At 41.5% G+C, this 12,279-nt stretch overlaps 1 protein-coding gene across 1 annotated transcript in view; it reads right to left on the bottom strand.

The window, feature by feature from the left end:
* Positions 1-582: 582 nt before the first annotated feature.
* The window catches only part of LOC119745409, a 17,204-nt gene continuing 5,507 nt past the window's right edge, over positions 583-12,279 (bottom strand). The window contains exons 5-14 of the mRNA XM_038221734.1: positions 11,340-11,402; positions 10,638-10,748; positions 8,813-8,924; positions 8,236-8,346; positions 7,088-7,186; positions 5,200-5,379; positions 4,162-4,253; positions 3,594-3,672; positions 3,427-3,457; positions 583-757 (exon numbers count right to left, since the gene is read on the bottom strand). Of these exons, the coding sequence (XP_038077662.1) occupies positions 731-757; positions 3,427-3,457; positions 3,594-3,672; positions 4,162-4,253; positions 5,200-5,379; positions 7,088-7,186; positions 8,236-8,346; positions 8,813-8,924; positions 10,638-10,748; positions 11,340-11,402 (905 nt within the window). The 3' untranslated portion in view covers positions 583-730. The remainder of the gene's footprint in view (positions 758-3,426; positions 3,458-3,593; positions 3,673-4,161; positions 4,254-5,199; positions 5,380-7,087; positions 7,187-8,235; positions 8,347-8,812; positions 8,925-10,637; positions 10,749-11,339; positions 11,403-12,279) is intronic.

The following is a 12,279-nucleotide window of genomic DNA, read 5'->3' as shown; positions in this document are numbered from 1 at the left end:
TTGGTTTAAATTGCAATAATTGTTGCGGTGAAAGGCTCTTCTAATAACACTCAAGTTTTTGAACCCATTTTGTTTTTCCATTTTGAGCAGGGTTATTATATTGGACCATGCTATGCCATACAGTTTGGTCATGCATGTCAAATTTCTCCTGAAACAACTACTGTACTGTAGTGACTTTGTGACGTAAAAGAACAACCCTCTTGGAGTAAGGTCCATTCAAAGTCTTTCGGCACTCGATCCTTACTACAAGAGAGACTTGAGGGTCTGCATGTTGGATACGAACAAAGAATGGAAAGCTGTCGGTAACACCAGGGGCCAAGCACAACAATTTGCTTAGCACAAAACAAGGTTGGCTTATAAAAGCAGGTTACCAGCCAAAACTCCATATGAAGTATATTGCTCGTGACTAGTATTCAGCTGTTGTTTGCTTAGCATGACAATCACATGGAGATTCAGCTGGTAACCTGCTTTTAAAAGCCAGACTTTTTGTGCTAAGCAAATATTGTGCTGAGCAGCGCCGTGAAATTGGGCCCAGGAGACTGGTGTCGAACAGAGCACACTGTTCAAAACGTTGAGTTAAAACACCTGGTTCTTCTCAGAACCACACAACTCAATAAGAGATATCATTCACCGGCATGGGGGTGTTACCGCAAACTTTCCATCCTTATTACTGACAGGCTTTCAGGAGTGTAGGGTGAGCTCCCATACTCGGTCCTTGTACAAGTCCACTTTAAGTTCTTGTTTCACCAAGTTGGCACTAAAAGCAAAAGAAGGAAGAGAATCAGATTTTTCCAGATGTTAATAATAATCTCACTTAGATCCAATGCACTGCAATAGTCTACTATGAATGGTACTCCATGCAGCATTCATAAATACCTGAGACAGTTTACTAATTCCTATTGGTCGAGAGCCTATCACATGGGTGGCTTTAAACCGCCGGTAAATCACTGCTGTATTCTGCGCCACTCATGCAGTACGCGCCACCCATACGCCAATTTCCATATAAAGAGATATTTAGTATTATATAACCGACACACAGATCCTTGTCATTTGATTGGTGGAACTCAAATCACGTGGCATTCGTTATTGCTCCCATTCACGCCGCGGCTCAAAAAGTACTATCCGCCCATGGGGAATGGGAAATACTATTCAACAGTTAGGATCATGACGCGGTATTTGTGTGCAAATGCATGCTGGTGTGCGCGTTCAGCATTGCGCGTAGCGCATATTGTTCCAAAGAGCCAGCGCTACAGTGTTGGGTTCAAACATTTTCGTGAAAGGGTGGTTTGGAAGAGAGAAATACATTTTCCTCCAGTTTTGTATTGAAAAAAAGTTCAAATATATCAAATGACAAGGATCTATATGTCAGTTATATAAAACAAATATTGAGTGGCTTTAAATTGTGAAATGGGAGGAATATTATCGCTCGGTAAAATCTGGACTTTTCCAGTTCGCTCGGCTTCGCCTCGTGAAATGGAAAAGTCCAGATTTTACCTTGCGATAATATTCCTCCCATTCCACGCTGAGCCACTCAATATTTGTATACTACGCACGCAAGACACATACCATAGACATGGCCAGAGGGACGTTTCACAAAACATAAAGTAACATTTTTTGAATTTCTTACTTGTTTTGACTTTTTGACCGAAAGGTATTTATGAATGGCAATAAATAAGTGCTTGGCTGTATTTAAACAAATACGTTTCAAAACCAGCTATGGGGGCAGAACGCAGAAAATGACCCTTGCCTTCAGCTTGGGTTGTGTCATTATATACGCGTCCAGGCCCCAAGCCGATTTTAAACAACATTTAAAACTGGCCAAGCAAATAGTTATTCCCTTATTTGTACTCCTGATGAACTCCGCGTAGGTACACAATGGTGACACAGAAAGGGATTTCTATAGCCAACATTTACCCAATGAGTATGAACAGAGAAAACAGGTTTGAGCATTGAGATGAAAACAAGTTCTGCATATATCTGAACTGTGTGTCGGTGCAGTGACATGTCCATGTGCAAACTGAGTCATCTAAGGTATAGTGTCCATATTAGGTAGTGTCAAGCCCAAATTGACAATTAAGTACTTGTTTCCTGGGAGACATGTTAGCTGCCAGAGGAGGTAAGACAGCAGCTGTGACTGCAAGGATCCAAAGTGCTTGGAAAAAGTTTCGCGAACTCTCTCCCTTCCTCACCTCAAGGGTGACCCCTCTAAGAGTGAAAGGGAAGGTGTATGATGCATGTGTAAGAAAATGCATGACATACGGGAGCGAAACATGGGCAATGAAATCGTCTAGGTGTACAGCGCTTGGAAAAGGTTGAGATGAGGATGGTGAGGTGGATGTGCAGAACATCACTACATGAAAGAACGAGGAATGAAGTCCTCCTTCAGTCAGTGGGCCTGATGGGGGTAGCACAGGTTATGAGGATTAACAGGCTTAGATGGTATGGACATGTGGCTAGGAGAGAGGCAACACACTGGCTCCAGAGAGCTTTAAATTTTCGAGTCACCGGAAGAAGGCCTCGTGGGAGACCCAGAAAAACCTGGAGGGAAACTGTAGAAGAAGATGCCAAAACATCTGGTATCGCTCACATGGACCCCACAGACAGGAAAGCTTGGAGAGCAGCCATTAAGGAAATGAAATGTCCAACCCCACAAAGTGGGACAAATGGACTCTTAACGCTGATGATGATGATGATGATGATGATGATTCCCTGAGATTTGTTACAGAGACTTGCCTACTAATTTTAAGCACCACTATTGGAATTGACAGTCAATAGATTGGGAATTAGAACCCACAATTGTCAGAGCGAACAATTTTGAGGCCTACCACACCGGTCTGCAATATCACCTGTACATGTACATGTAATATTCTGGAAGCACCCAAGGCCAAAAAAAAAAATCTCCGGTTTCTGGTATGCGCGCGCGTCGCCGTAGCCATGCGCGTCGGCAAAATGAAAACGTTTTTTTTTCAATGAAAGATGATGTCTCAAAACCGCCAAACTCACTGGATTGACTGGAATCCTGCTGCTGCACAATTTTAACGTGTTTTTAGATTGGGTTATGGTCAAGAATAAGCTTAATGTGGCCTCTCTGGACTCCCATATAAATTATTTGCATGTTTGCACTAAGTTTAGTCGGGCACCATTTGCAATCATCAACCGACATTTGAAGCAAAAAAAACAGGTAAAAAAAAAAAAAAAAGCCGCGTCGCCGCACCACTTTTTGGGCAAGCTCCATACCAGACACTGGAGACTTTTTTTTTTTTGCCTAAAGTAGGACAACGGTTGGTAATTGGAATTTTTAAAACCAACACAAGGCTCCATTTCTCAAAATTCCAAACTGTAAATGCCCCCAAAAAGGACAACATTTTTTTATGAAAATCTCCCTCAAATTTATAATATGCGTTGAAAAATATAAAACCACATTACCTTTTTCTTTCTTGGACAGTAGCAACATGCCCTGCAAGCAAAAATAGGGTAAATTAAGCATTTAATTTGACCTGTGCAAGTCATTAATTCTGCAGTAAAACATGCTGATCTGAAATTCCAAAAAATGAGAAATAAAAAAAAGAAAGAATTATTCTAGAAATCGTTACCATGTAGGTTGATGTCCCATTACATATGGCACCGTTTGGTGATCCTTGTGGCAAAAATCTCGGCAAGATCGACACACCCCTGCAAGAAAGCGATACATTTTTGTCATCATATAATAGTTTTCTCAAGTACATTTACGGCAAACAGGAGGAAACTACCAAACAAATTGAATATTTTACCTGAACAATTAATAAATGAACATTTTTAATTCAGTTGTTGTTCATGTCATCTGTATGAGTGGAGAAATTTTGGAAGATGAGCTTTTCGTTATAGAAAAACGAAATAAATTTGATCCAGATATGAACATCGGTCAATCTCTAGTGACCTTACTTTTCTCACTGTAAAATACTGCATACCCAGAGCATTTTCTAAATGAGAACAATTCGGTGACTTCTTTAGCTACTTACGTTTTGTACAAAACAAAATATCTAAAAAGGTAGCATTGGCCTGATTTCAGTTATATTTTCAAATGGTAAAAAAAAATGGTTAAAATGCTAGTCTCTTGAAGTTGCAGTGACTACTCAGTGCCTTGCAATCAGAGGGTCAGGGGTTCAAATCCAGTGTACTTACATTTGAAAGAGCAGTCGGTGCAGGTGAAGTAGTCCATTGATTGGCCTTTATCCTTGACAAATGTCTGTGCAAAGCACTGCTTGGGCATCTCACTGAAATCGAAACAAAAATGTCAAATTGAGACCAAAATCTACCATAAAATACCATCGATGCTTTCTTATAAATTTCCCCCACTAAAACATAACATCAATGGCTTTTTGCCCAGCAGTGTGGGGAAAAAACTGTGAGCGACTTCACTTGTCATATTGTCTACAAATCTGTCATCAAATGTGACAAGACTGAACCTTGCATTTTATATAAACAAGTGCGAGTGCACAATAAGCTCTGGTCATCTTGCATCAATGCCAAAAGTGCCAAAGAATAACCGTGTGCTTTGGGGTACCATCCACGCCGGCACAAATGATTTCACCGTGCAACGGACGGTAATGTTGACCGGAGATTGTGCGTGCAAGCCAGGGCCATCCCATGTCAAAATAACGCTGCGCTATACAACGTGACTATAAACCTTACTGCACATACATGTATTTTGCCTCCATTTACAAAATGTTCATAAACAACTTCAGGAATTGTTACAAACAATTTTTGTTAAGTATTTTATTTATTTTGTTAACTTTTTTTGAAAATTTAAGTTAGGTAGTTATATTTTATGGGCAACTTAGGGGGCTTGTTTTTGGTCAATTTTCTGGGGACAGACATATATATGCAAAATAGATGCGCATCGAATGAAACCAATCCGGTCTTCCGAAAACTTTTGGCAACAGTGCTTTTATATGACCACGGCATGGCATTTGATCAATTTTTGGTCAAATAATTTTGGTCAGGGACAGACAGACAGACACCCAGACAGACAGACAGACAGACACCCAGACAGACAGACAGACAGACAGACCGACCAACCAACCATCAAGTGACATGTAGAAGCTCCTGCCAGAGCTTACAAATATGTTCTGTAAAAATATTTTTTCACTTCATACTTCAAAGATATAAATCTTGTAAGATGAAGGGTCACCACGTGGCCAGTACATTCCTTAATCTCACCTTTCTAGTTTGATTGGACCAGCTATTACAACCTCGCTCCCAGGTTTGACACCAAACTCCAGTACTGGATGACACCCTCCGGGTAGGAGCCTGATAACCTCTGACCTCTCAGTATCATCTGGAGTCAATGACAGCTCCTCTAGAAATTCAGCCAATATTTCTCGACCCTTCTCAATAGGTCTGCACAAGAACAACAATGAAAAAGGAAAATACATGTACTGATATTTCTTCCATACTGGAAAACCAGGCTCTCTATGAACCAACCTGAAGTTTTTTCTACAAATTTTTGTTGAAGTTAAACAAAGATCAACAATGAAAGAGTTTCAACTTGAACCTCTTCACTTCAAAATCTACTGCTCATAAATGTGTTTATCCGGTTTTAAATGAGTACGTTTAGGTGGAAGGTGGATGCAAGGACAAAATAAGGCGCCGTGTTGCATTGGCAAGATCTGCAATGAACAAAGATGTCAATAATCTTGGCAGACAAGGACATCACCAATGCTACTAAGACACCGCTAGTGCGGGCACTTGATTGTGTTCCCAATTGCAACCTATGCCTGCGAATCCTGATCCCTGAACAAAGCAGACTGCGACAAAATCAATGCCTTTGAGTTGTGGTGCTGGCAAAGAATGCTAAGGATATCCTGGATCCAGAAAAGAACCAATGCCAGTGTGTTGCAAGAGTTTGCTGTTAAAGAGGTTGTGGAATGCTCGAAGACATTTCCGTCATTTTTCGGGTATATGTAGCCTAAGGTGTGATGAAATAAAAACGACTATTGTTTCTGTCACAAAATGAGTACAAAAGGAACTTTTGAGAGCTGTTTTTCAAGTCCTGTCATGCATGTTTCGACCCGAACGTGCAATTTGTGTGAAAGTCGTCGTTGCGGGCAGCAAACAAAACACAGTAAATCGTGACGTAATAAACAGGAATCCCGATGCAGAGTAGCATAAATGAGTCCTGTTTATTAGGTCACGATTTACTGTGTTTTGTTTGCTGCCCGCAACGACGAAACACAGTAAATCGTGACGTAATAAACAGGAATCCCGATGCAGAGTAGCATAAACGAGTCCTGTTTATTACGTCATGATTTACTGTGTTTTGTTTGCTGCCCGCAACGACGACTTTTACACAAATTGCACGTTTGGGTCGAAACAGGACCTGAAAAACAGCTCTCAAAAGTACCTTTTGTACTCATTTTGTGACAGAAACAATAGTCGTTTTTATTTCATCACACCTTAGGCTACATATACCCGAAAAATGACGGAAATGTCTTCGAGCATTCCACCTCTTTAAGAAAAGGCTACTTGGCATGGGTGGCTTGTGCGTAAAGCGCTCGCCTCCCACCAAGGTGACCACGGTTCGAATCTTGGCCGCGGATCCTGGCCTGGCCACGGATCACATGTGAGTAGAGTTGGGTGTTGGTTCTCTCCTGTGCCACGAGGGTTTTTCTCCGGGCCCTCCGGTTTTCCTCCCTCCGGAAAAATCAAACACTTTCGATCTCAGGCTGTGCTCCGTGGTCATATATGGGTCGCTGTGGCCGGCAGCCATAGTCGCCTTTATGTGCCAGCGGCCCGACCACGTTGTAGCCACGTCCTTCGCAATTCAGCATCCCAGCTGCCAGTAAGGACGATTAGCCTCCAAAATTATTATTACTATTATTATCAAATGTCAGCACACCAGGAGCCACGATTTTACAGGATGCTTTAGACTGTCAATCCCTAACAATTCAGTAAGGTATTTCGTGATAATTTGATCATTTTGTTTTTTGATGTTTGCAAATGTTGTATCTTCCCTTTAATAAAAACAGCGCAAAGCACTTGTGAAACACTCTCATTATTGGGGGCTACACACTGCCCGCGGTTGATCATGCACAGAGTCAAGACTTACCCAAGTAGAACAAATTTCACTTTGTCATCTGGGAAACTAGCAATAGGATCTCCCCTCGTCTCCATTGCCCTGGTAACAACCTCCTTAATATCGGATAAACTGGATAAACAAAGCAACCACATCAAGATTGTTTTATTCACAGTCAACTCGCTTGTTGACATACGTGTTGTTACTACTCGGATTTCAAATCTGTAATGGAAACTATAATTTGAAAGGAACGATGCTTTATTGATTGTAAAATTGATGCATAAACAACAGAAATCCTGGATTTGTCGGACTGTAAGTGTGGCCGCTGTGGCACATGAGTTACGTTAATGCATGCCAAAGAGTGTGGACTGGCCTCCTATGGTGTAACCATTGCCTTCAGTGATTAAAGCTATAGTCCATCATTTGCAGCTATCCGAAAAGTAACTGGTGTAATTATTGTTGAAAAACATACTTGGTTGAAAGATAGTAAGGGGACTAAACTCCCTGTGAATTTATTCTTTCTGGCAAACTGTCATTTTGAAGTAATCAACGAGGGAAGGCCTTTCAAACAATGCTTCTTAAAATTCACCGTAGGAAAATTTAAATTAATAGTTCGTTTTGTTATTCGGCGAAGCGCGCGCAAGCATTTGCACGACGCACACGCACATGCTATAATTCGTCGGATCAGTGCGCGACATCGCGTAGCTGCAATCGGCACAGTGAGAACGTTTCTCGGACGCTGAATTCAGGCCCAATTCAAAACATGATTCAGCAACTTTTGATTTGAAATTGAGATCCTAGAATGCTGTTTTCCTCGGAATATACAGCTGAAGCTGAGCTGAAACTTCATCAGGTTAGTTGTTCAGTACCCTTCTTTAGATTTTGAGCACTTTTGTTGCTTCAAACGAACAAAATGCACAAATTACAAATGATGGACTATACCTTTAACCCGATAATGTTACACTGGGCTCAGTCAAAGATAAACATCCAAAATCCTGGTATAAAAGGGCCCAGGCTTTTAGGAAAAATCACCTCATGAAACCCAATTTCCCCGGCACCTTATACTCCTTGAAATGGTAGCTGGGTCCTGCATTCCTCAATCCTACCCAACAGAAACCTCCTGGCTAATTTGGAGGGATCTGAGAGGGTTAGGGTTCAGAATGATCAGCAATCAAGCTCACCTACTGTGTGGCTTTAGTTTAATATCTGGCAGAGTGACGTTTTTCCCTTGGAGTCGCACCGAGACTGTGACCGGTAGTAACGAAGGAGTAGGCAGGTGATCCGTTAAATACCTGAAAGATATTGACAAAAATATGTACAAAACAATACTGGATCTCAACATCTAAAGCACTGCATGCCAAACCAAAAATGTCAGACGTTGAAAGTTGAGACAGGCGATTTCCCTATGGGCTCCACACACAAGTACTCCTTCAACGGCCAGAAAAGAGAGTTGGGGGAGACCTAGACTGGTTCCCGGTCCATCCACTGCATATTTCGAATGATCCAAAGTTATTGGGGGCTGGTATCAGTCTGGGAGACCATCGCAAGTTTAAATTTGAGCGTATTAGTGTGCTGACGATGCCCGACGCTCACTTGAAGACGCTGTGGCTAATGGCTTTGGCACATTCAGAAAGTCATGCGCCCTTCGCGCGCGAACCAGTACAGTACAGTATGCACACGCTGTGTGTCTCATCCACAGGTCTCTTAAAAGTGGTAAAAAGGCCCCCTTTTTTGTTGGCGCACGGAGCTCATACTCACTTGTCATATGCGTCTACTAGTAACTGAGTGCATGTTCTGAGTTCAGTATGCAGCGATTGCTTCTTGACCTCAAGTTCTTGAAGCCGCTGTGCCATCGACACATCATCACCACCTGTGAATCGATATTGAATCAACATCAAGCCAGCTGGTTATAACTGTAATGCCAACTCATCCAATCCTCCCTTCTCTTTGATTTATGTTTTTAAACTATATGAATCTTTATTATTAATGTAAAAACACAGGTGAAAGAAAATGTAGCCAAAAAAATACAATATAATCTTCTTCTCACTTTTGTTTGTTGTACATCTAATATGTAGCCTGGTTATTGCTTCTGCACTGTTCTCCTTCGGGTCCAAACTTTAATTGTTATATTGTGTGTTTGGATACTGTTTTTTAAATATTCTAGAACGGCCACGTGTCTGCTCTGTTAAAAAGCATTTCACACACTTGTATCCATTTTTTGAGACGAGATCAGTGATATCCCACTGCATTCATTGCGCGCTTTGCGCACGCGTATAGAACCTGCCGGCGCGCTAGCTTCGCGCAATGAGAACTGCAAACGTCAACTGCTCATGTCCGGCAGGACATCAAAACTCTCAGTTATCAAAGGCTACATCGCAGTGGTTTAATTTATTTCTCACACAGTAAGTTACAACCATTTATCTTTTTGAGTTATTGGCACGATATAACAAAACAATTGTTGACTGCTGTGATGTGGGATATGCCGTTTTTAACCCCCTCGGCTTCGCCTTGGGTGCTATGCATCCCTCGGGTGTTAAAAATGTCATATCCCTCATCACAACAGTCAACAACTGTTAATTACGAGAAGACAGAAGGATATTTTTTTCAGATTCGGGGAATATACGGGGGGGGGGGGGGGGGGGGGGGGACAGAGTAAAACACTAGAGTATGTAAGCACTTCCATTCTTGGTATTTTGAAAAGCTTAAATGTTTGATTATACCCTTTGAAAAAACAGACTGCAGTAGCCCATATAGTTTTTGAGGGATTCACAAGAAATTCGGCAATAAGTTTAGAGGTCTTCCCACAGTATTTAATCTTGTATGTGCATGCATACACTGTGGGACAGGCTCATTACTTGCAAGTTGTCACCTCCTTTATAACTTGCGTCTTTTTGTCAGCCTTAAATATTGTTTTCCTCCATCAAATGGCGAATCATCACTATACAGTAAAGTGCAAAAGGAGTATACTGTGTGTGTTCACCAGTTTACGAGTTGATCACTCGCAAAGTGGGTGTTTGCCTGCAAAGTGGGTGACTTGCCCGCGAAGCGGTCAACAGGGTGATGAAGCCACCACCCCCACGAAGTGGCTAGGCAAAGCCTCCTTTAGATCATTTTTATAGTTGTGTAAGTTTTGATGGTTTTGAATGTAGAATGCCATGGTTCAGTGGTTACAGTGTTTGACTCATGTACGATGGTGCATGGGTTCGAACCCTGCCAGGAACATTGGTGTTTGTGCCCTTGGGCAAGTCACTTAACTACGATTGCCTCTCTCCACCCAGGAGTATGAATAGGTACCTGTGAAAGTAGGGGACTGAATGTGCGCTGATATCCACTGCCGCGTGGTCTCGTGGCCCGATGAACAGGGCAATAATTGTAAAGCGTTTTGAGATCATTGATACGATGGAAAGCGCTATACAAACATTACAATGTACAACCAAAATGCCACATTCAGCAAATTTTGGTTCAGGTCAGCGGTTCAACTGCAGTACTATTATCAAATGCAAACACTGCCCTCCATCTGACTAATTTCAACAAACATGTTGGTAATGAGTGTCTGAGCAAAGTCCTGCAAATTCTTAAGTACCTCCTTGGACTGCTTCCATCTGGACATCGACCTGCTGAATTCGCTGAGTAAACTCCCGCTTGAAGTCCTGATAGTACTGCTCATGGCTGGCCAGGCCAATCTTGAGATGCTCTGAAAAAATTATGGGTATAAAAAAAAACAGTTCAACTTCGAATTTCAACTTCTAGGGTGAACAGCCTGGGTTGTAAGGATTTTAGAGCAAATCGTGCTGTCGCAGAATCATTAAGTGGATTGGGGGTGCTGGATGTCATCTGACACATGGAAGTACCATTCAGTGCAGACAGGACTCAAACTGGCAAGGTTCATGGTGGCATATTTTTTGAAAATTGACATAATCATAACACAAAAATTACCATAAGGAAGGTGCAAATATTGGAAATAAGAAATAATAAAGTCTGTCACGAGCCAATGTGGCCCATCAGGTCGGCGTTTATCTCCAGTTTCAGTAGAATTAAACGACTGACGATATTCCTATTCCCCCTGGATGGGATGCTAGTCCATCACAGGTTACTCCCAAGCTAATGCTGGTACCCATTCATTCTCTTGGGTAGAGATAGAGAGGCAAGTGGGGATGAAGTGGCTTGCCCAAGGACACAACATATGACCAGCAGCTCGATTCGAACCCCTGACCCTCTGATCACGAGTTATGAAACCCTAACCTCTAAGCCACACTCCCCCGTAAAATTTTATGTCAAGTCTTACTTTGTAATGTACCCACAATTGGAGACTCCTCCTTGGAATTTGTCTCTTCTTTTTCTTGATGACCTGAAAGCAAAACAAATTTTGAAATGCATTACACATTACATAAACAAGCATTAAGTGGCAAGTACTGTGGTCGTGCTTGTTTGTGTGAGTCTACTTTAAGTTTGACCCACTGCAGGCAGGATACTATCTGAAGTAAAATATCTAACTCAAGACACTTGTCATGACAGAAACAAAACAGCTTAAGGGGAATGTACAACATTTGCTTTTGCTGTTATTTTCAGAAATAAATGGATTTGGAGGATTAGTATGTTATAGAAAATATTTTTTAAACTGACTTGTTTCACGTTTTGGGCTTGTAGACGCTGGAAAAACCAAGAAAACCTATCATGTTCTTGTAGTCTGGTTCCCTGACCCCACTTAAAATGAAACAGAGCAATTAATACACTTGGGGAATTGTAGGCTCAGAGAAACAGTCTAGCAGGCTTGTACCCCTTCACATGTGTGTAATCAATTGCAAAGAAAAGTCAAAATAACTAAATACGAAAACTTAGGAACAGTTTTTGAAAAAAAGCCAGTTTTCTCCAACGCTGGTCGGCCGACCAGCGTTGGAAAAATACAGTGTTTTTTTAAAATGTCAGCACACCAGGAGCCACGATTTTAAAGGATGATTTGGACTAGTCCCTACCAATTCAGTAAGGTATTTCGTGATAATTTGATCATTTCGTTTTTTGATGTTTGCAAATGTTGTATCTTCCCTTTAACCTGTTTTTTTTTTCAAAACAATTTTTGACTTTGATTCCCAGGCAATCTTTAACATTTACTGTAATGTTTAACATTTACTGTGATGGAAATTTCCACTTTTTGTGTTAAGTCCGGTTCATACTCGGCGCGAAAGCGAATGCGAACTAGAATTTGTGAGGTCAGGGCAAAAATTGAA

This window comes from Patiria miniata, unplaced genomic scaffold (assembly GCF_015706575.1).
Source record: "Patiria miniata isolate m_02_andy unplaced genomic scaffold, ASM1570657v1 HiC_scaffold_7, whole genome shotgun sequence".
Lineage (NCBI taxonomy): Eukaryota > Metazoa > Echinodermata > Asteroidea > Valvatida > Asterinidae > Patiria > Patiria miniata.
Note: the sequence above shows the minus strand (reverse complement) of the source record. Positions and strands in the feature narration are given on the sequence as shown.